General features: G+C 37.8%; 1 protein-coding gene across 1 annotated transcript in view; it reads left to right on the forward strand.

Annotated features, from left to right (window-relative positions):
• Positions 1 to 25,442, forward strand: part of LOC107600624 (R-spondin-2-like) — a 62,103-nt gene that overhangs the window by 25,319 nt on the left and 11,342 nt on the right. The window contains exons 3-4 of the mRNA XM_016292561.1: positions 7,440 to 7,583; positions 8,136 to 8,324. Of these exons, the coding sequence (XP_016148047.1) occupies positions 7,440 to 7,583; positions 8,136 to 8,324 (333 nt within the window). The remainder of the gene's footprint in view (positions 1 to 7,439; positions 7,584 to 8,135; positions 8,325 to 25,442) is intronic.

The following is a 25,442-nucleotide window of genomic DNA, read 5'->3' on the forward strand; positions in this document are numbered from 1 at the left end:
TTAAAATAATTTTGATAATTTAAATAAAGTTGAAATTAAATAAAATATAAATATTACATGAAAAACTTTAAAAACTAGAAATTTTACCCTGGCAACTAACTGAAATAAGTTTTAGTGCTAAAATTACTAAAATTGATATAATAAATAGAACAAATAAAAAAAGTAGTAAAAATGACAAAGGCACATAACAGAATGACTAAAACTTAAAATTAAAAAGAAAACAGAAAATACAAAAAATAAAAGCAAATTCAAATTACTAATAAATACTATGATAGTATATAAATAATAATAAAATAATAACTCATACAGGTTTAGAACAACATGAGGGTGAGGAAATTAAGACAGATATTTCAATTTTGGGTGAACTATCCCTTTAAGAGCAGAATTTCTTTAGCACAAAAACACATTAGGGTATCAAGTAGTTTAACATAGTAGTTTATCATACCTTTATTAATACACCTAAATTTGCAGTAAATGCAATTAAATAAAACAAACGAGCAAACAAGCAAAACGCAGTTATATAACTCATTAAAAAACTGTAACAAAAAGCTGGATTATAGTTTTTATTGCTACATTGAAAAAAAATGAACATGTAAAACAGCAGGGAGTTCCAGTTTGTTAGAATGAACCATCCAAATGAAGCGACTTATAAAATAAATCGGTCTTCATGGTGTTATTTGAGAGAAACTTAATTGGAGAGTGTGTTTAATCATTACCTGATTGTTTGACTGTGTGTGCGATAAAATATGACATAAATTAGTAGCCTCTCTGCTGTTGGTTAGTTGCTCCCAAACACTGCTGCAGCCTACCACTGAAACTAACCAGATAAAAAGAAATTGTGGGAAGGATGAAGGATGAATAAATGCTAGAAAAAAAGTGCGATGGTACCATCAGTTTTTCCACAGTTTGTCAAGTGAAAGCCCTCTTCCTCATCCATCTTGAACCCTCCTTTTCTCCTTTTACATTTGAAGACTTTCAGTGTCACCACAACGAAACCCCCCACGCCCTCTTTCTCACGGATGCATAAGCAGATACATGAAAAGGTTCCAGACTGAGAATTAGGATAAAACTTGTAAGCAGAGACTAGTTTCAACCATAATCTTTACAGCAGCCATCAAGGTACTTACCAGCTTACTGATACTTCTCCTCATGGAGGCAGGGCTGGGAGTTTTAATGCTGACTTCATGACTTTATGAAATATCTTTCACATGATTGATAGCCTATGTTAGTAAGCAGCCTTCCACTAAATAAAAGATATTGGCCCCAGATGACCTCCTGTTTGTCCGCATGTGAAGTTCCCTGTTCTCTCTTTACTCATATGGAAACCCTTTTTAGAGCTTTCTGATGGCCAATATCCTAGACGTGTAGTTCAAGTATCACAGTTCATCCAGGACTAGTATATGTGCCACATGAGAGCCCCCATGTCAAGGATAATTGTTTCATCCAATTTTATACTATGTTTTATCGTCCCTGGTGTTGTAAAATCTGTTCCTATTGTTCTGTTGTTGTAAGTATTCCCACTTTGTCACTATTTTAAATGCGCATTTCAGTAAGTCTGTTCGAAACCTTCCTAAGCTTTTGAGTTTTATGGGTAGTTTTGATAATCCAGTGGGACCGAGGTGGACCTCAGCCACACGAAAGGACTTTAGCTGCCTAAATTGGTACCCAAATGTAGTTAAAGAATCAACGCAATTCCACAATATGTCCTTCCAATGAGGTAATGAGTCCTGTACCATCTGGGAAAGAATGGGCTGCAGTTAAAGTGATGTCATTTGGGACCTGCAAAAGAACAGTTGCCGTTGGCCTTTCTCTCACTCCAGAGAATTCGATTTGCCAGACTGTGTAAGTGGTACACCTATCCTTAACCCAGAGAGTTTTATAGGTCAGGTTGGTCATCGAGAATTTAGATGGCTCTTGTAAAGTTGAATTTAATATACCGAACATTTATAGAGAATTTAATAGTTGTCATTTTTGTTATGATTATAGTGGTCTACAAAAAAAAATAGTTTTTTGCCACACTTAAAATGAATGAACATCATTGCATTTAAAAACAAAACATCAAACCAAGTGACATCTGTAAACAATTGATGTTAGACTTTTTCTCATCCGCTTTTAGAATGACTTTCCAACCAATTTAACTTTTAACCACTGATGTTTGACAACCACAATATGTTTTTATGTAAATTACTGTCATTTATTTATTTATTTATTTAGCCACTTAGTTTGATGGAATGACATGCTAATGCAATTACATTTACACAATTTTAAAGGTGGAATATGCCATTTTTGAGCTGTTAATGTCACTTAGCCGAACTACAAAAATAAAGCATGTTTTCAGACAACCTTTGCAAAAACACCCATTTTGCACATCATGCCTTCCCCCAACTTAAACATCACAAACACAGCTATAACAGGTCTATAACAGTAAACTGGTGAAATTATGTTACTTTCAGTCAAAGGTTGAACATATTACGAATACTTTTTTTAACTTAAAGTTTAGCTTACCTGTCGAGAAGAATCTTTGCAAGGTCAGTTGGATCAACTGAAACCCAAACATTCCATCAAATTCCTCCATCTTGTAAAAACACTGCCATTGTTTACCCTTGTTTTACCCCGTTGTCTGTCTCCGTGTATTTTGGCAAGTCTTTGAATTTTGGCTTACAGTTCTGTAATAGAATCTGAATTTCTTTTTCACCGGCTAAACACTGGACTGAATGCAATGATTGCACTGACATTTTATGGTTCTTAGACTTCCAAAGAAGTCACAAAGCTGGTGAAAATTGGTAAACTTACAGTTAAGTATCTAAATAAATTTGTATGTAGCTTCCTCTCTTGCATGAAGCTGCAAATAGATGCTCCAAGGTCCTTAAGAAAAACCCAGAGGGCTTGTTGTACCCACTGGCGCAGCAAAATGACATTTTTGGGTGTGAAAAAGTCAACCACATAATGTGCTCACCATAAACAAAGCAGGTCAGATGGGACAGGCTCTTTCAGCGAGGCACTTTCAGTACGAGAAATGGAAAAATGTGGCCGGATTTAGCACTCCCCAAGCATGGGCATCCCTTTTGCACCGCAGATGGCTGCCAAATGCTATGCATTGGTTACTGTGACCTCAGGACCGGCTACCAAATTTACCCCTTGTTTACAAGGCACTGCCATACAGGATTAAAAGTCGATTTTTTGTAGAAAAAGAAGTTACTGTTACATGTTTAAACTTTCAACAGCCCTGACCAACGTGGTTCACAGCTGCTTGCATATGACACTGGCTCGAATGTCCACAGTATAATTTGCTTTATTGTTTTTTTTGTTTCATTCAGACCACAGCAGAGAGGCATTCCTACCACAAGTCTTTCCGGATTAGATCACCCCTAAAGCTTGATGATTCAACTCAACATGCACTTGACTTGAAAACCACACTGAAAGCCAAGTGGAAAAAAAGGACAAACATAAATCTCAAGCAACAGTTTGCAGCAGAGTAGGCAATTTCAGCTTCTTCTAATGTTCTGTCTAGGCTTATTTTTGCCCCTCTTGCATTGGGTTTCATCAGATTCCCACCGTCTGTCCTTATTCCCATGTCTGTACGACAACAAGTGATCTAATTATGTCATATTAGTCTCCTGTTATCATCTAGGCCTTCAAAAGTGGCACCAAGGTTAATCCTATTGGAATAGAAGACCACCTTCATTGCATCTCACCTCAATGGAAGAACTTTTTTGTAGCCCAGGGGTCTCAAACTCTATCTACAGTTTTGAAATGAATACATTATTTAAAATCATTTCTAATTATATTTTATATGGTTTGAGAGCCCTGATCTAGACCTTCTCACTGATACGAATGAGGCTTTTGAACCCAAACTCACCTTTAGATACGTATAGCATTACTAATTTCTATCTGATATTCCAACGCAGCGATTTTTGATATTGCAGCATCTGCACATGATCATGGATGACAAATGACATTTCATGACGAGTCAGTCCAGTCACTGTCTGAGTCGTGTGCCAATAGTTACTCTTTTGCGTTTTCCTCCTCAATTCCCTGTTGAAGTAAGCGATCCAAAAGGTGATGACAGCCTCCCTGTGACGCCAATATATCAGGCGGAGGACAGAGGCGGCTTTTCTGTTACAAAGCTCATTTATTAGCTGTTGCTCCCTGTCATAGATTGGACATGTAGGGACATAGAGACTCCCAGAGCTCTGATTACTTTGTGAACAAAAGTGAGTGGATCCATCTGTGTGGCCTTCTTCTTCTCCTCAGACTCCGTGCCAAGATCTCTACAGCACAGTGTAACTTGACCAGCCAGAGCACGTGTTTATCAAACAAAAGATGCAGTTCTGCCCCGGTGTCTTGGCTGATGTAAAGACAAGGGTGTTAAAGACAATGACATGATGAAGATGTACTTTTTATTTTTTGTTTGAATAGCATGCTTTACATTCTTGCCCTGCAGCAAAACTACGAGACTCTTTAATCTCATCGGTTCAGTCTAAGCGTGCGTTATATTTGCTGCAACCATGGCTTAGCAGTTAGAATGCATGTGAACATGAGCAGTGGTGCTCACATGGGCACCACAAGTTCGAGTCTAGTCTCCATATTAGGGTTTAACAAAAATGAGGTCTGCTGTTTTTTTTGTAAAGACGAAACATATACCTTTTTAAAGAAAGACATTGTGAAATGTTTTTGAAGAAAAATATTTAAAAAATTTAAAAAAATAAAGAACAATGAAAGGAAAAATAAATAATAATTACAATGAAAACTAATAAAAATACATAAAACATTTAGTGGGTTCAGTGAAAAATTTGGCATGGCAAAGCAGAATTAGAACACGACTGGCTGAAAAATGCCTGCATAATTTCTCCTGTGATTTCCTGTCATCTCTCTGTTAATAATTAAGCAATGAAATATTAAGGTTGAACCTATTGTGCATGTAATTATGCTTAAGGAGTGTTGCTTGACATGCAGGACATACAGGACTAGAAATATTGGTTTTGAAATTTGCGAAATGTCAACAAATGCTGTATCACAGTCATTGGCCTGGGAGTGATAATGATGGTGATTATGGTTGTTGGACTGCAATATGTGTGTGTGTTATTTTCTCTGCATGAGATTGTTTGGACTGGTTAAAGAAAGTGTGAGAGATCAGGAAAAGTGGGCGGAGGCTTCAGGGGTTCAAAGGAAGAAGGGGAAGGACTCGTTTGTTGGGAAGGAATGTAGTTGAGGAGACAGGCTGGTCTGCTGGAGATGGTCTAATTAGGGGGGTGTGATGGTGAGAACCTTCACGAAACCCAGAGAGGGTCAGAGATTAAATCACAAGCCTTATCTCTTTGTAATGTGCCAGATTTTCTCTTTTAAATGCATGCTTACCTGTAGACCGGTAAAAGTTACCAACTTCCCGCTAAAGATCCACAAACAGGGTGCCTTGATGTACCTGAGTGGAACCTGCAACCTGCTTCACATGGTTGTAGATAGCTGTAATCTGAGATCCAGTGCCTATCAGGCAATCGGGCCTCTGAAGAAGCTTTTAAGAAGTGCCATAAATTAGACAGCTCTCAGTGGCTCCTTTTAATTATGGAGGCCAGCGCATCGCCCTGTTGGTGTGGCTCATGTAATTTCGCTCTGCCTGACGTGCTATTTGCAGAGCCACAACTTGATGAAATGCTGGCACACTGCCCTTGATATGCTGTGGCAAGGCGGGGCATGGGAGGATCGGTGCGGCGGTATTGCCTCTTTCACAGTGTCTTGACCCCACTTTCCCTTCCACCCAACTCTGATGTTAACACAGAAGAACTTCATCATGTTCCAGACTAAATCTGTTCACTTAGGCCTAGACTGTGACCTTTTAAGATTTTAATGCCAATCGTGATTTTATGCTGAGGCCTTGCTGAAAATTTGCTCAAATTGTATCCTAATGATTAATGATTTTAAGATAAGTTCCTGCTGAAACTTTGCAAATATTTTTTGCTAAATGTGATTTTATCCTGAGTTTATGCTTATAATTTGTCAAATTCTTATACTAATAATGACTGTATGTTAAATTATTTTTTCATTTGCTCAGGTTTTATGCTAATACTGATATAATGCTATATTTTTGTTAATAATTTGTTCAGATTTTTAAAATGATTTTATGTTGTGTTCTTGCTGAAAATTTGCTCAGATTTTATGACAATAATGGTTTATGCTAAGTTCTGGCTAGTCTCGCATAGCCAGACCTTCAGACTGACAGCAGAAGGTCTGGGAACCTTGGCCGCTTTGAATGGCCAAGGCCTGCCCAAGAGGCCATATAACTGAAAGGTAAAGCAACCAATCACATTTCATTTTGTGCCGCGTCATGTTTAGGGGCGTGGAAATGTTGACACAATATCAGACCGGTGTGTAAAACTCTTAGACATATTTTAAAGATTCTATGCCGCAAACTTTACATATTTCACATTCTTTTGAAAATCCAGTCTTTAGTTCATTCTGATAAGCGCTCATCGTCACACTTGTAAACACGACAGCTTTCTTCTTAATTGAGGGGGTTTGGCATCACGGCATCTTTGTTTCCAAGCGAAACACACACTTCTCCTGGAAATCCTGTATAATTCAACCAATCCAATGACAACTTTGAAACTTCTGAAATGTTTCCAATTTTGTGAGCAATATGCATCAGACATCATTAGCTGAGACTAATTTATTGCAAAAAAAATGCTAAATTTTATGCTAATACTATTTTTTTTGTGCTAAATTCTTGTTAAAACTTTGCTTAAATTTTATGTTAATTTTAATGCCTAGTTGCTAAGATTTTATTTTAATAATAATGCTATGCTAAGTTCTTTTTATAATTTATTAAGTGTTATGCTAATAATGATTTTATGCCACATTATTGCTAATAATTGTTAATTATTGCTAATTTATTTCATGCTATATTCTTGTTCATTAATTGCTAAAATTGTATGTTAATAATGATTTCATCATAGTTTTTTTTGCTGAGATCGTACACAAATAACAATTTCATGTTACATTCTTGATAAAAATTTGCAAAGATTTTATGTTAGTAATGCTTTTATGCAAATAAAGTATGCTACCGCTTGCTCGGTCAAGAGAGCGAATGAGAACAGAACTTTCCTTCTAACTCTGTATTCTTGAATGCTTGGAGATGTTCTGCTTTCCTTTCTTTCTGTGAAAGGGTCATGATGAGGTAATTTCTCATTCCGGATGTCATCACATCTTTGGAGTTCTATGCAGCCCTAAAAACACTCCCTGGCTCAACATGCATGTCAGAAGAAGTTGCACTGGAATATCTCACTCCCTTAAAGAGAAAAGCTTCACAAGGCATCAAAATGCCTTTTTCCCAACCCATAATCCCTCTCTCACGCCGATCCCCTTCCCCAACTTTCAGTCTGCTCCAGATGAGGAGGTTTTGTCTGCTGTCCCGACTGACGTCTGTCTCTCTTGTTTCTTCACAGGGTGTAGGATAGATAACTGTGAGGCCTGCTTCAGCAAAGACTTCTGCACAAAGTGCAAGCCTGGTTTTTACTTGCACAAGGGCCGTTGCTTCGAAAAGTGTCCAGAGGGCTTTGCTCCTCTGGAGGACAGCATGGAGTGTGGAGGTAAGTCAACTTTTTTATACAAGCCTACTGGAGAATCCAGATGAAGCTGCTAGCTGTTCTGGAACATGATAACTGGTTTGTAATCGATCTAAGATGGTCATTAGTTGTTCCAAACTGGTCATTGTCATTAGATAGACCATCTTTAATACCAGCGACCAACTGGTCAAACCAGTTTAAGAAGGTAAAGCTGGCTTTTGGGACATATAGTGGCTGATCAATCAGCTTGAAAGAGTTAATAACCTTTTCTGATCAGCTAGAACCAGTTACTAAGTTCCCAAACACAACTACCAGTTTAAGATAGATTTTAGACATTGTCTATCTCTAATATTCAGTTCCTCAGTCCACAAAAGACATTTAAAATCTCAATTTTGAAAACCTTAAACATATCTGATTAAAGATATTGTTCATTAGGTCTAATATTACTGTATTGTATCTTATCATATCCAAACTTTCATAGCCTTTATCAATGGTTTTCATCATCATCATCATCATCTAGTTAAAAAAATACATTTAAAATTTAAATCTAAATTCTAGTTGTGTTTCACCCAATAGAGGGTTGTGAGGTGGGCCAGTGGAGTGAGTGGGGGACCTGCACCAGAAGAAACAAAACCTGTGGTTTCAAGTGGGGTCTGGAAACCCGAACACGGCATATTGTGAAGAAGCCACCAAAGGATACGATACCATGTCCGACCATCGCCGAGTCCAGGAGATGCAAAATGGCTATGCGACATTGCAGAAAAGGTGAGTGTGTGTAATTGAACCAGCATATGTGCTCATGCTTTCAGTACAAGCCCTTGTTTAAGAGACAATTCATCCATTCCATCTGCAAATCGTCAATTTCATGAGATTTCCAAACCTCCTTCACTCAAAGAAGGAAATAGCACTGCGGCCTTTTCGTCTGCATCTCACCTGTTTAATCTTGAGTTCTGTTTTTCTGGACTGAAAAGTCGACCGCCTAACCTCAACCCCTCGATTTGGGTTTTCAGTGTCGACTGGCATTTTCATTCATGATTTATTAGTATTTTTCCATGCTCACTTTAGCCAGCTCGCCTTAGGTTTTTTTCTCTCTCTTTTCTTGAGAGCGTATGTGTTCTCTCACTTATTCTCCTCTCCTCCCAGTGGAATTCCTTAAAGTATGAAGTGCAGGTTTCCTCAATGGTACTCTGTTTCCTTTCTCTATAAGAGAGTTATTTGCGGTAGGTGGTGCATGTATTTTACCACTAAAACGAGAAGTGAAATCGGAGGGAAAATATTTTTTGAGTAAATAGAGCCAAGGAAACATATTTTATAAAGTGTTTAGTTTGAAAAGATATGGGCCAAGTTTACTCGTGGAAATAATTACCGTATTCAGGAGGGCTTATCAGGGAAAACTCACGATGATAATTAATCGAGACGTTTCCTCACAGCTTTTTTCGTTCTGCTCACCTGAACAAACTTAAATCTTTTGCGGTCACTGACTTATGATACTGTCACACCGAGTACACATGTAATTTCAATTTCGTAGGTCAGTAAAGGACAGCACATTCACATTGAGAACGTTTTTTTGACTGATTATGGAAAGGTTAATTGTCAACCCAGAGACCTGAGGCAATACAAAGTTGAACTTACTCAGTTTCCACTGTTTATTTAGGTACCTCAGTCTTGTACTATATCTAAATTTCCATGAAGTCCACTTCAGTATCAGGTCACAGCCACTGAATTTTGCTCTATGAGCTATTACCAGTTTTGAAAAGTGCATCATTAAAACGGAATCCATTCATTTTCACTCAAATCATTTGTAAGACTTAAAAAATGGCCTACATTTGTACATAGACACCCTGACAGTTGCTTTAGAGAGGCGCTGATGGAGTTAATATGTTTCAGACATGTCACATGGCCCTTTTCCCCATCCAGTGGTTGTAAGGTGGGGAAGGAAGGTTGGAAATAGTGATTTTCTTGCACGTCTTCCTTCTGTACCCTACGTTGGCTCTCTCCACAGGAATTTTTCCCTCCCTAATTTAGCTCCTCTTGACCTTTTCCAAGAGTATTTTATAGTCATCTTTAATTAAAAACTGGCATTGTGATTCATGGTTACTGGTCTCAATGATCTCATCTGAGGTCAGTGAGCCATTGTCTTAACTGAACATGGAGTGAAGCTGTTCCTTTGTTACCTTTAGAAATCACCTTGCAAGTAAGCTTATGGAAGTCCTACTTGGTAATATGGTCAGTATGAGTCACTAACAGAGTTTACCTCTTTGAGGAAATATTTACAGTACATAGCATTTGAACTTGCCAAGAAATGTTTAACGGCAAGTTGTCACATGGACGATCAGTCAGTAATGATACTGACATAATACTTTCGATACAGATATCAGTGAATATAATATAAGGTAACTTGCACTTCAGAATGTGTCATTTGTCCGACTTATTCAAAGTGGTAGCTTATATTTTTGAACAATCCATTAAAAGAACTCTCTCTTTAAGATTCATTAGTATGGGAATCAGACTTAACTTTTCTTGCTATGTTTTTGATTCACTTAAAAGAACCAGTTCAAAAGAGTAATTTATTAATGAAGCAGGCTACACAGGTAGCACTGCATGTTTTTGATTCATTAAAAAGAACAAGCTCGTGAGGATCATTTGTTTGTGACTTGGACTACCCTGATCGTGCATCATATTTTTCATTCTCTAAAAAGAACTGATTCATAAGAGTTCTGTGTTAGTGAATCAGGCTACTCTGGTCACACTGTATGTTTTTGATTCACAAAAAGAAGAGTTGTTTGTTCATTAATCGAACTACACTGGTTGTGCAGCATGTTTATGATTCACTAAAACAGAATCATAAAAGTCATTTGTTAATGAATCATGCTACACTGGGGGCTGTTTCATAAAACTAGTTTACCAAATAAGCCAGGCTTATTTCAGTTATTCTGACTTATTGTCACTTGATTTGGTTTCCGAATGCAAAATTACCATAGCTCAAGCTCAGTCACTGTGGCAACTTATGCTGGGAAACTAACCTGGTTGGTAACCAGGCTAACTGTCAGGTTAAGCTGAGCTCCTATAACACTGACCAATAGGAATGCACTGATATTACCACTGACTCTCTCACATACAGTTAGTTGACTTTATTATTAGTCCACAAATAAAAGCATACAGAAAATGCAACTTAAGTAATCAAATAAATAAAAAAATAGGCTACAACCAACTGTATTTAATGTGTCTTGCCCAAAATGTAATGACCTTTTTTTAAAGATATATGAATACAATTTGATCAGCAGTTTCTAGCCATGCAGCATTTCTCTCTGGTTTTATGACAGCTGTACCTTTTATGGTTATTAGTAGAACATTAAAACATTCCAATCTAAAATTTGTCTTTAAAGCATTAAAGCATTTAAAACACTGAATTAAAAGTTAAAACCACTGAATTAAAAATGAAAATAAATTATAGAAATTAGACTACATTTGAACTGATAAGAAGAACACACATTTAACTCATTTGAGATAGTAGGGCTGTATTAGCCAGCTTACATTTGATTTACAGTTACTGCTATCATAAAAAAAAATACACTTATATGTAGGATTACAATTCTACATGTCACATTTAATGTCCAACAAAAAATATTTTAGCAGAATGCATATTTTATTCAGAATTATTGCGCCATTATTCTATTGCATTCCATCTGTTTTCACGTAAGCCTCGCCCACTCCTGACAGCAAAATGGATATATTTGCATGACTTTCCAACATTTACAGGTAAAAAATATACCTGGGATGTGTCAGTTATGCACTGAGGAAAACACAATGTCTCAAATGCATTAAACAGCACAAATATTTGCTGTTTGCCATGGTGGATCGATTTGATCCATGATCGACAATAAGGGCTGCTTAAGAATAAGAGTGCACATCAAATTATCCTGACTCATTGAACCTGGATCGAATTAGTGAGATTGTGTGAATTTAAAGGGTTAGTTCACCCAAACTAACAAGAAACAATTCTGTCATTAATTACTCACCCTCGTGTTGTTCCAAACCCGTAAGACCTTCGTTCATCTTCGGAACACAATTTAAGATATTTTTGATGAAATCTGAGGGCTCTCTGAGCCTCCCATAGATAGCAAGGTAACTACCACGTTCAAGGTTCAGAAAAGTTCCAAGATGATCGACAAAGTAGTCCGTGTGACATCAGTGGTTCAACTGTAAAGTTACAAAGACTTTATTCCACATTTTCGTCTCTACTGCGTCACTTGTGGACGCGCGTTCACGACAGTACCATGATGCAAGCATGTGTCATTACGCTGGATCTGAGTCAGCGCCGCCACACACTCGTGTTCATTTTTGGGTGAACTAACCCTTTAAATTGTCGTTTATGAAACCGCTTTAGTCCCGATTGATTTGTTAGGTTATTTCAAGTCAGGTTTTGGACTTTAATCCCCACTTTTCTTAGCGTCTTTTATGAAACAGCCCCCTGGTCACACTGTATGTTTTTGATTCACTAAACAATCTGACTGTAAATCTGACTACACTGATCGTGTTGTATGTTGTATTTAAGGCAGTGCACTAGTACTGGTGTTTAGGGACTACTAGAGAACTTACTAGAAAAATACTGCTAATTTCTATAGATATTCTATGATATTCTATAGAAATAATGTTGTTACAGTCATTGTCTTACATCCCAGTGTAGGTACTATGTCAGAGAAATTATTGTGCATGAGTGACCAGGAAGTAGCCAAAGCCACTAGATAAGGATAAGGGTGCTTGATCTAGAGTCTTCATTAAACGAAAGGCCAGTATAACATAGCCCCCGACATTACACTGGATTCCAAAGACTTTGCGAATAAGTCCCTGAATGCTACCTAATACGACAGCTTTGCTCTGCAGTATAACAAATTACTTTGTGAGACATAAATAGGATTACAGCCAGACTATAAACTTGTATGCATGTGTAAGTTTATGTTACTGCCCTGCTGCAGGGGAAATTGCTCTACTGTACATAAGAAGAAAAATGAAGCAAAAGGTGACTGTGGGGGAGTGTGCTAGAATACGACCCCGTTACCATAATGCACATAACATCAGATAGACACCCGCCTGTTGAAATAGGTATAAGATTACGTAACAGCAGACCTTGCAGATTGCTATGGATTAGACATAGGCAGGAAATACGAGAAGGTAAATAACATGAGAGGAATTCTACATGTGAATGTATTTCTGGCATTGTTTATCTGATCGTCCAGCTTCCATTTCTATGAGCTTAAATGTCACTGGACATCATTTACAGACCTTTAGCCCTAGCTTGAACTTGATGCAGATGCGACTTAAGAAAAGATGAAAACATCTGGACACCAGTCGTTTAAATTACTCACATGCACCAGTGCAACAATAAGTAGTACGCCATTTTTTTCTGTAGATATTTACAGTTATTTTAGATTGACGTTTAGTATTACTTAAGAGCCTCAAGTATTACTAGGGTTGGGAGAATTTGATTCATTGCGATTCTTTACTTAATGACTCTGTTGAAATCCATGTTAACATTAAATAATGCAATAGCTAACATGAAAAAAATATATTTTACAACATTTATTAATATTATTTAATGTTAATTTTACATATACTAACACATTTTAACATTTCAGGTTGGTCAAAGTTACTTTAACTCAGCGCCAAAATCCTTGTGGGCAGTGCACCGACATGCAGCGCCGTTGCGCTACGGGCATCCCAAGTTCGAATCCCGACTGGAAGACCTTTCCCGATCCCAGCCCCCTATCTCTCTCCCTCTTCACTTCCTGTCAGATCTGATCTGTCCTATCACAATAAAGGCAAAAAAGCCAAAAATAAATCTTAATGAAAAAGTTACTTTAAAATGAACATCATATAAATGTTTGAATGTTATGAAGTATATAATTTCAGATAAATAAATTTACATTTACATTTAGCAGCCGCTTTAAATAAATAATATATGAATAATAATAATAATAATAATAATAATAAATAATTGTTAGTTCATGATACATAATGCATTAAATAATGTTAATGAACTTGTAGTGTTACCAAAATCCAAATGTTAATTTAAAAACAATTATTAATAAATATGAACAATAAATAATATTATGCAGGACAAAACACAAACAAATGACTCTTATGAACCGGTTCTTTTAATGAATCACTTTTTTTACAAAAATCCAAATAAAAAAAATAAAAAAATCACTTTATTGGTTTGAATGAATCAGCTAAAAAGAGTTTCGAGTGAATGTCTTTCAGTCATGTTCAACTCAAGAAATGTTTTGTTGACTTGAGGATAGTGAAACTTAAAGGTAGGGAAGGAATAGATTTCGTAGAGGCTAGCAATAGCAAGCTAGCTTTGAAAGCATAAGATCTCACCCTGGCTGCAAATCACTCTTTAAAGCCACGCCTCCTCCAAAGCACATGAACGCACACAGGCAGACCAGAGGCTAACCAGCGACAAGATGAGAGACGGCATTAGTGGAGGTTTGAATGCAGAACTGACAGATTGCTAAATATCACATTCACCGGTGAGAAAACATTACAATACAAAGCACATAATATTACAATAATGACACCTTTCATTCTTGCTCGGTCTGCAACAGGTTGCGCAGACGTATGCAAATACATACATTGACAGGCAGGTAGAATAGACTATCATAGCCCTCAGACCGAAGGATAAGATTGGATGAACATTTTATGGTCCTACGCCTTCCACAGACAATATAAATAGCCTACAAATAAATACATTTAGACCACTTAACTTAGTGATTGTTATCGGAATGTTTTTGAACCAAATCATCTACGCTGCCTTTAAATCAGTATTGTTGCTAACTATTGTTGATTATCACCATTGTTCACTTATCTACTTAGGATCTGAGAGTCGGTTGCCGGGCCAACGCTCTCTCCCAGCGCAGAACCTGATTTTAACAAGTGCGACATGTTCCTGTATCAACATCTTTGTTGACCCTGGAACGACATTGTGATTAACCAATCAGATCTGAAGAACCAGTTTATAGTTTTTGTGAAGTTTAGGCTTACAATCAGTGTTTGGTGCTTGTACATCAGTGTCATTCATCTATCATTTCCTCTGATTTTAGGGATTACTCATGGTTAAGGTTAGGTTTAGGTGTTGGGATATGGTCAAGACTAAATATTTGGATTAAAATGTTGTTCCAGGGTCAACAAAATATGTTGACCTAGGAATACATCTAACTCAGCAAAATACAGGCTAGACAGCCTCTTTCTGGCAGTGTGATGGGACTCCTCAAGGTGGTGCACAGAGTGGGCTGTAAACACAATTTATTAATAGTCACACGGCTGTTTGTGAAAATGAAATGCCTGCTGAGCTCCAGCTTGCACCTAACCCAGCCCCTGTCATCAAATCGATTGACTGACCAGCCACGCTAGACAAAGAACAATGCTATTTTGCCATGAAAGTGCTCTGTAGAGTGATATTCCAGCAGGGAGTGTCTGTCAAGTAGTATCGCTGTTCTGAGGATAGATTTTTCTTCCTTCCTTGCCCAAAGGTTTTCCACAAAGCCCTCTGCCTTTCTGTGACCAACTAGCAGCAGGTTACTTTGTGTCAATTGTATTAAATGTTGTGTAAACAACTCAGACTGTTATTGCCTCCAATCATCTCCTTAATCCTAGTAGTAATTCCCTAACATTGGATTTAGTGTGACTGAGGTTCAGACACAAACACGACATTGAGACTTATTGGATAATTTTGCTGTTCGTGGCAAAGCAGCTTTTAGATTCTCAGACAGCTAGGAATGGTGTATTGAATGGCATATCGGTGCATTCATAACCACGTCTGCGCCACTTACGAGTGGCTCTATGGGGAAAAAATGTTACTTCAGGAACAAGTGAGACTGCTTAGCACTGTGATATGCATGCCTGACTTCTCATAACGATTTTCTGTGGTTTCTAGATTCTATAGCTCAGGGCCAAAGAGCCTTGCATGGTGTAATTGATTTCCCATTTCTGAAACAGGAGAAACATATAGTTTTTCCTATAAGCCCTGATATCTGTGACAGTTCTATGTCCTTCTTAGGTAACTGATGATCCTTTGTCATTTTTAAATGTAACATCCTGCCATTTTGGCTTCTTGCAAGAGGTGAATTGAATTGAGAATGCCTTAAAATTTTTAAATTGAGATAGCAAACAGGTGGCAAACAGTTTGGCAATTCGAACTTAAAATTAAATTTACTGTAAACCTGTGTGGTCCAAACCTTTATGACTTTCTTTTCCAGGTATCTTGAAAAATGTCTGTTTTTGTTCTCACAGTGGGGTCATTGGGGCCCAGTATTGTTTTGTACTAGAGGTCTGCATTCCCTCAGGAGTCCTGAGGCAACTGAATTGCTGAGTGTGGGGGGAAGATACTGATGTGTGAGCAGGAAGTGGGAAAAGAAGTAACTTTTGGGACTCCCACAAAATATTAAGTTACCCAAATTTATTTTATGGGTCCCACTTTATATTAGGTGATCTTAACTACTTTGTACTTATATTTAAATTAATCATTTGATACAATGCACTTATTGTGTGCATACATGTTTTTACATTGTACTTATATTTAAAAAAATACCTGCATATAATTACATCTGTAATTAATTTCTGTAATTACATTTATAATTACACTGTTGACCCATCCCTTACACCTTAACTCTACCCATACCACCAAAACCTGTCCCTAACCTTACCCATATCCTTCCTCAATAGCAGCAAAAGTGTTTTGCAATACAATATGAACACACTATATGTAATATGAAGTACATTGTACTTATTTTTGATGTAAGTATATAGTAGTTAGGGTCACCTAATATAAAGTGGGACTATTTTATGTTTTAAGGTAGAAAATTACTCATCAACTGCATAGCAAAAAATAAGCAGTTTACAAGTGCAGGGTTGGATATTCTGAAAAAGCACCTTCCTTTTTCCTGCTGCGACTAATGCAACAAGATGAGGTCAGAAGTGGTGATGTGTGAGGCTAAAAATAGCCTACGGACAGTGGTTTCGATTTCGTTTTCATACTGAAACGAAACTGAAAAATCCGTGTCAATCTCGACCAGCAGGATTTTGTGGGTAGGAGCAGGACAAAACAAAAAGTTGTGAAATGGAAAGAAATCAAACTTATTTTTAGCAGGAGCAGCGTAGAATCTTTCTGGAGCGGGACTGAAAAATGTATCTGCGCAGACCTCGATTTTGGACCCCATCAGCTTTCAATGTATGGACAAAAACAGCTCATCTTTTGTGTTTCAAAAAGTTTGGAACGCATAGGTTTTGGGTGAACTATTCTTTTAATTTATTGTATATGTTGTCTTGGTATTTGCACTTGTATTACGGGGCCTTAAAGGAACAATATTTTACCCCCTCTGTATACATGTGTACAGTATGGCTAGCCCTCCTGTATCATGAATCTAATACTCCCTTTAGAAGTTGTGGAGAGATCAGTGATTGCAGAGGCGCTGCTTGATGGACGGATATCCAGCCACCAGTAGTACTGTGAAAGAGCTCTTTTGAGTCTTTTGAGTGTCAAACATTCCTGCTACAGATGAGAGCTTCCACAGACAACTAATTCACTTCTTATGTGAGTCTCTTACGCTTGTACTGTGCCGAGTGCCCCTCCAAAACAAATAGCGGACGCCTCTCGCCACCACTGCCGAGCGCGAGAGTGTGTGTTTGCACTTATTTATTTAATAACTGTCAGGCTGCCTCGCGCTTCCCACTAAAACTTGGGCCTCTCACAGGAGAAAGTGATCCTCAGATGACGACTCCCTATGAGATCCTGACTCGGTGTTGAAATTCAGTAATGATAAATGGTGAGTTACATCTGGGTAATATTGCGGGCTATCATTGGATAGAGCAGGAGCGCAGTGTGCGCTGCTTTCCCAGGGCAAGTGGAGCTCACTAATTGGCTGGCATGTTGGGTGATTATCCGTGCCTTGCACCCAGGTCTGTTGTGACTGGTGTGCCAACAGACTAATCTTTCTTTAATTAGCTAACTCTGCAGGACTGACACGGGAGCAGGAGGCCGCTGTTTCGCAGCCAACATGCAGCAGCTCCATATATCCTCCCTTTACATCCATTTGTAGCCTTTTGGTCTTCTTTTTAATCTTTGCGTTGCACCAATTGCTAATGTTATTGGTTCTGTATAATTAATTGCTCACTTCTTTCAGTTCTCCATTTGTCATTTGTAGGTCACTTTGGATTGAAGTGTCTGCCAAAAAGTAAATGTCCGACTGAAGATGAAGTGTCTGAGAATGGGCATCTGGTGTGAGGTCAACAGTAAATGCTGTTTGTCAATAGTTTTTGATCCTTAATGATTCGTATTGAATTATTTATAACAAGTTGTTGAGATATTGATATTACAGTCCACTGATTGCAGCTTTTGCAATTTTGTGTTGGCTTTTCTAATGGTGCTTGATTGCAAGAAAGAATTTCTTTTATAATTTAAAATCAATCCTCTGTCTATTTTCCCTGACCCAAAGTGGCTTGAGCAATAATTTCCTATTGATTAAGTGATAACATATAACTTTTGCATGGAAGCCAAAAATAAAACATAACAGTGTCTTGAATTCTATAATAATAATAGTTATAGTATTATAATTTTGACATCTACAAGATTTTAAGACTTTGGAGAATAAGAAATAATCAAAGCAATCTGCCTAGGTAATTTTGCTAACTTGATAAGCACATGTTTAGCTTGAGTGTCATAAGCAGTCTCGATCTCACTCTAAAATCAGCTGGATGCTTAGCACTGTGTTTACATCGAGAGGCACCCTCTAACTTGAAAGTTACTTTGATTGCCCCCCTGATAGCAAAAAATTGCAGCTTTTAGAATGACAACTTTATGTTCCCTACTAGAGAGACCAGGTCACTGAAGACATCTAAAAACCATGTAAAAGTAATAACTGTCAGTCAGGGAGCACATCAATTCAAGCAACTTCTCACCTGCTTTACAGTTTGTGTCGCACCCTCTGCCTAAATTCTTGTGGTCTCTGAGGAGTTCTGCCAGTGGTAAATCTTCCACAGGGAGCGAAAGTCATTACTAGTCCCTGTTCATCTTTTTCACTTTTTTATTTCTTCACAGTTACATTCCTTGTAGGGGGGAGAGGGGAGTCTCTGATTAACTCCCCACAAAGTGCCCTGCTCCCTGACCAAAATAAATACGGCCCCTGTCATTCTGTCAGCAGCTGTCTTCAGAGAGCAATATTTGAAACACCCCATGATCCCGCTGACTTTTATATGGAGAATCCGTCGTTATACCACAGGCATGAACCTTAAAAGTGGAGTCCTGGTGAAGAAGGATTGGGCTTAGGGGGATCTATCTATCTATCTATCTATCTATCTATCTATCTATCTATCTATCTATCTATCTATCTATCTATCTATCTATCTATCTATCTATCTGTCTGTCTGTCTGTCTGTCTGTCTGTCTGTCTGTCTGTCTTTTACAGCAGTCAATGTTAGCGTGTATTTGAAGATATTAAATGTTTGATGTAATGATTAAAAAATCACATCCACCTAATATTACGGCTGCATTCTGATTTCAGTCAGAAATCATAAGATTAATTTTTGTTATTTCATTCTTTTGACATAACATTCATTTTTTCTTTTTCTTTTTCAAATACACTATAACTTAAAAATCACACGGTATAAATGGGAATTTATTTTTCTTTCTTTCTTTCTTTCTTTCTTTCTTTCTTTCTTTCTTTCTTTCTTTCTTTCTTTCTTTCTTTCTTTCTTTCTTTCTTTCTTTCTTTCAGCTGAGCTACAGACAACCTAAGGCACTTCATGTTTATTTCACAATATAATGTATAGCAACCATGACTTTCAACAGTTATTCTGTCTCATGATAGCATCATACGTTTATCATCACTCTAATTAGGCTGCAATCACTCAGTGTTTGCCATTTGAATGTGGCCCTTCTGTCCTCCAGGCCTCTGCGTAGCCCACTGCATGCCCTTCCGCAAGGCCCCACACATGCTTTCATCTCCACAGACACACACAACAGGCGTACACACATCACACATGACAGGCAAGACACTTCCTCCACACAGCCTTCAATAAACATGCATTCATACATTCCACATAAGCATTAATATAAGCTCCACTTTTGATAGTGTGTATGCTGAGGTTCCGTTTCATGTGCCCGCAATATCAGTGGGACGCTAGCTAGCCCTAGACCACCCCCTCTTCGGGGCTAGCTGGGAGCAGGGTATGATTTTCAACATCTGGTGCACAGTTGCACCAACTCCACCGCTAAAATCTTTTGTCCTCTCTCTCTCTCGGGCATTTTTATTGAGACATCACAGCTTGTAATCAGAGCCTCGCGATACTGAGGGAAGCTGTGGCTCCTGACCCACTCACATCCAGAGGCTTGGACCAACGAAACAGACACCCAGACAAAACAAAGTGTCGTTTGCTGCTAGATTCCTGTGTTTTTAGGTGTTTGGACATCCAAGCTTGCATACACACAGCAGGGAATAACCAAAAGAGACTGTGTCGATTTACAATTGTGTAAATGCACCAAAATAAACACGCGAGTTGTAAACGGGGATGTGCATTGTTCAGAACTGAACTGAGATTCCAGTTAAATTCCAGAATTTGAATTAAAGCAACAAACTGGATGGCGAATTTAGATTTAAAAGTAGAGGTAATTAAATGTAAAAAGTAAAAAAAAAAAAAAAGATTACATTTAAAAATTTTTTTGATTGATGTGAACTTCAACTTAAATTTGTTTTAGGCAACATTTCAAATTTTTGTCTCAAGTCTTTTTATTTTTACATTTTGCTGTATTTCAATTATTAAAAATGTTTTATACATTTTATTTAGATAGATAGATAGATAGATAGATAGATAGATAGATAGATAGATAGATAGATAGATAGATAGATAGATAGATAGATCTGATTCTGATAGATAGATAGATACTGACTGATTGATTGATTGATTGATTGATTGATTGATTGATTGATTGATTGATTGATTGATTGACTGGCTGACTGACTGAAATTCACACTAATAAATGGAAAGGGAGCCAACATTTCAATTTTGAATTTTGCCCAAACCTGGGTTTAAGTTAAAAATCTACCCCAAATTTCAAGTCTAAATGGTGCAGTTGCTCTTCCTAGAAACTCTAGTTTTCTTTTTGCTAAATGTATGCAGATTTTATTCAGTACTGTAATTTCAGTATAGTTGCTTTACGGCAATGAAAGAAATCCCCAATGTTTTCCCCTTTTTTTTAGCTGGTTTGTTTGCCTTTCAATGTTTATCTAGTTCCCAAGACTCCATATCCCAGTGTTTATACTTAATACCTGGATGTAGAACAAATCCCTGCTACCTTCTAGTTACTTTTGGATCTTTTCCCTGACATGTTCCTGTTTTTCTTACCATTGCTGTGGTGTGAAACCCCTGACCTTGTTGGGCATTGAAAGAGCTTAGCAGAAGTACTTTAGCAGAACTGAGGGGAATTACTGGCACCGGGGCGTTTGAGTTGAGGGGGGCTCCATAGGTAGATGATAAAAGCTGTCTGTTTCACTCAGGTGAGTGGTTTTGGTTTGACAGGAACCTTTGCACCTAGATCCTCAAAACACACCTTACAGCCCCACAGGCTCACAGATGCAAGTACAGAAGTTTTGTATTGCTCTTTTTTAAAGTTAAGTCGTCTCGAAAGGATACAGGCACCCCGTTTAGACAGATGAAAGGTCTTTGAAGGTAATTTTATGAATTGAGGAAATGCAAGCAGGCGTGATGCCCTTGACTTCAAATATTTCACAGAGGGTCCCTCCTCTCCTAAAGACACACGCTCACACACTACTGTCTTCAGTTTTAGTGTATAAGCCTGTCTGATTTGGCACAGCCCGTCTGCCTCATGGGCACTTCCTCTTTATGTAGAAACCTGCTCGGTTCCTTGAGACACGAGGCAGATTTCCTCTCCGTTCCCCATTGGAGATGAAGACTGAAGGCCTTGTTTCTGAAATGAGATATAAAGAACACATCATGCCGCACAATTTCCTCTTACATCCTCCAGAAGTACCCTTGGGGAACAAAGGAGCAAACAGATCTGAAACTGCCGGGCATACACATATGGCCCAGACGGGGCTACGACAGGTATGTTCTCAGCTCAAGATGTAGCCTACAGGTTTGCTTTATAGTATGGCTGCGCCTCGGAGTGTATTTATATACGGAACAGATTAGATTGTATGAATTTAACATGGACCTCAGCCCCAAATGTTTCCCATAAATTCACAATGAACGTTCACTCTCCTGCCAACAAAACTGCACATTGTGGTGTAAAATAGTATTACCTCTGCATCGATGTACAGTACACTCTTAAAAATAAAGGTGCTTCACGATGCCATAGAAGAACCTTTTTGTCTAAATGGTTCCATAAAGAACCTTTAACATCTGAAGAACCTTTCTGTTTCACAAAAGGTTCTTTGTGGTGAAAAAAGGTTCTTCAGATTACAAAAAGGTAAGAGAGATGGTTCTTTAAAGAACCTTTGACTGAATGGTTCTTTGTGGAACCAAAAATGGTTCTTCTATGGCATCGCTGTGAAGAACCTTTTGAAGCACCTTTATTTTTAAGAGTGTACATGACAAAATCTGAGGCTTGGCCCCTATATAGGGGGGCTACGATGTTCTCATTTGCCGTGACGCACACACTTACAGGCCGTACTTCCCATCACCCACAGCACTCGCAGGAAATGCAGCTTCAGGAGTAAAATGGAAAACAAATGTTCCATCAAATAGTTTGTGTAATTGTAGTGTGACGAGGTCACATCCTTGGCAAAGCTGTTGAAATTTTTCTTCTTCCTCTCCATTTTCAGGGCAAACATAAAAATGTGCTTTTAAACATTCAGTAATTGTACAGTTAAAGATTGCGCACTGCCGGAGCAAGCGAAAAGTGATGGATTCCAGGGACAAGATATTTTCCTGCTGGTTTTTAAGGCAGTGAAGACAGAAGCCTTAATCATAAGTTAATTCTAGCAACCGCCTTTTTGGTACTGTAAACAAAAGATGTTCTTAATACACTAAACATTCCGAGATGTTCATCGTAAAATGCTGGGCGTGTAATGCAACACATCAGCTACTTCCCTCTGATGATAGCTGAATTGATAAGAACCACCGCTAGTATATCATTCCTCCGTTCTATCAGCACGAAACAGATGTTTACGTAAATCTGACAGATCAAAGCGCCGCGCTGAGGTTTAAATACACTTAAGCGACTCCAGAAAAATGAAATACTTTTACCTCGGCTGTAGCCATCATTTGCCTTATCAGAAACGATGCGTTTGAGAAATTGTAACATATGACACAAATTATGAATATGTGGTATTCCCTTGATGTTTTTTATCATCCTATTGCCATTTTCTCTGTGCTGGTTGGTAATAGTGTTGGATGCTCACTAAAATAGCGCAGAGGTTCTCTTTGATAAAGCTGTGGAAGCTTTTTATGTCGCTCGTCAGAAATGTAACATAACATTTAGGCAGTAATTAAATGAAACTAAAGCTAATTATGCCTCATTTTCTGAGGGACACAAAACTACAGCTCTATGTACTTAAGCCCAGATGTGGGAGTGAGTCAGGCAGGGAGATAGGAGACCACAGAAGCTGTTTTGCAGCCTTCTCTATGGGTTTGTGGTGGCAGGCATATGAGCTTCTGTGTGTGGCATAGACGGCACCTGACATCAGTGTGGTAACTCATAGTGGACAACACTCACGTCTGCAGGTGATTTATGAATAGATTCATATCTCCATATATTATTTTCTTAATATGTGTTTTTGAAATTTAGATTTTTGCTTTAATATTTAACAGTTGTTTAAAAATTAAACCATTGGAAAATAGTTTTTTCTTGTTTAAAGCATAATTTATTTGTTTGTCTTTTTTACTTTATTCTATAAATGTATTTTACGTAACACACACACACACATACACACTGGGCAATGGGTTAAAAAAAATACCCTTACAAACATATATTCAGTATATATTCTCTGAAAATGTCTGCCTTCTGCAATTATGCTCCCAAAATAAATGTATCCTATTTTTGGGATGCTTTGATAGTTTTACTAAAATCATAAAACAAAGAAATTAATCACACTGAATTTTTTATATTTTTTAAATATTTTTTTATTTTACTTTATTAATATTTATATTTAGCTTGTGTATATTTTTATTTAGTTTTAGTAATTCTAGTATTACAATTTCTATTTTTTGTTAAATTTTTTCATCTAATATTTACATTTTATTTTATTTTATAAAATAAAATTTTTAATAGCATTTGCATTTCTGAAAATCATCCTCATTTATTGATTAAATGCAGGCAAGACTACATGTCTTGTAGTTAACATATAGGCTACAACATGTGGGGATGCAGTGCTCATGTGGGCCCCAATTGACCATTCATTGAGAGTTTGATTGACAGGTTTTATGACCAATCATAGTGCCGAATCTGACAAAGCGTTGACGTCTTCTGATGTTCATTCATGTTTATTTCATGTTATAACTAGTAAAGAGGAAGAGATGATCGGTAGAGGTCGACCGATTGATCGGCCGGCCGATTTTGGTCATTTTTTAATTAATCGGCATCGGCCGATTGTGCTGCAAATTAGGCCGATTTATAGGCAGGCGCATCTGCGGGCAGCTAAGCGTTGTTGCGGAACGCCGGAGAGGAGAATCTCTCTCTGGCTGCGTGAGAGATGGAGCAACTCACACTCTGCAGCCGCTTCTTGTTCACGCACAGTTTCAGCTAATGATGGCAGGGCAAAACAGACCGTTTCGAAAGCGTAATTACGTTTTACCCTACTAGAATTGATGCCAGAAAGTTATCATATTCATAAGTGCAACAAGTCATTTGCATATGAAAGTAGAAACACATTCAGTTCAGACGAAACTTCTGGGCTGATTATTATAACGTGCACGTTAACTTTCCTCATGAAATGTGTGTGTGGGTCCGACAATAGCATCCACGATGTCATCGCTCGTGGCCAGTGCACTCTTAAGCAGTTATGAGCAGCAGGCTGTGTAATATGTTTGAACTCTTTTATTTTTGTTATCACTTGGCCATTTGACTTATAGCAGTGTCCAGTGTTTCCCATACATTGAGATATTACTTCACTGAATAAACTGATCACTACACATTTCAAAATTAATATGCAGCGCGGGTGTTTTTATATGAATGTATCTTTGAAATGAACCGACTATCTTCAGAAAAGCTTCGGTGTCATTTTCATTTCGTCTTTCCTGTAATGCCTGATAAAGTAGCGTTTGTGTCGTGAGCGCAGTCACAGTGCTTATTAGATTACAGCCATTAGCGGGAAACCGCTATATCTCCTGCTGGCATAGAATTAATTTGCATTTGCAAGTCTGTGGGAAACACTGGTGTCTGTCAGCAAACATAAACAAAAAGCCTGCTTCAGAACTGTTTTGAGAAGGTGCTTAAGTTTTGAGCCATGTATAATTACTCTGAATTAGGCTACTACTACTATTACTATCTTGTACCCTGCAATAATCATTTACTCAAACTCACTTTTATGGGGTGAAAAAAAAAAGAAAATCGGCAAAACATATCGGTCAAAAAAATCGGCATCATATATCGGCCAGCGGCTGCCCTGATTTCTAAATATTGGCATCGGCCAGTGAAAAACCCATATCGGTCGACCTCTAATGATCATTTCAAATGCCGCTTAAACTGAGGCACTACAGCGATCTGTCACGACACATTAAAGAGACACTAAACGGTATTTATAATTTGAATTCATTTTAAAATGACAAAATTTGACAGCTAGACAGCTAAGTCATACCAAAATTAAGCTGCTGTGTCTTGTCTGTCGGTGCATTGTCAGTTTCCTCTTTGCTCCGCGATGGCGCGATGGG

Source organism: Sinocyclocheilus grahami, unplaced genomic scaffold (assembly GCF_001515645.1).
Source record: "Sinocyclocheilus grahami isolate Dianchi unplaced genomic scaffold, SAMN03320097.WGS_v1.1 scaffold288.1, whole genome shotgun sequence".
Taxonomy (NCBI): Eukaryota; Metazoa; Chordata; class Actinopteri; order Cypriniformes; family Cyprinidae; genus Sinocyclocheilus; species Sinocyclocheilus grahami.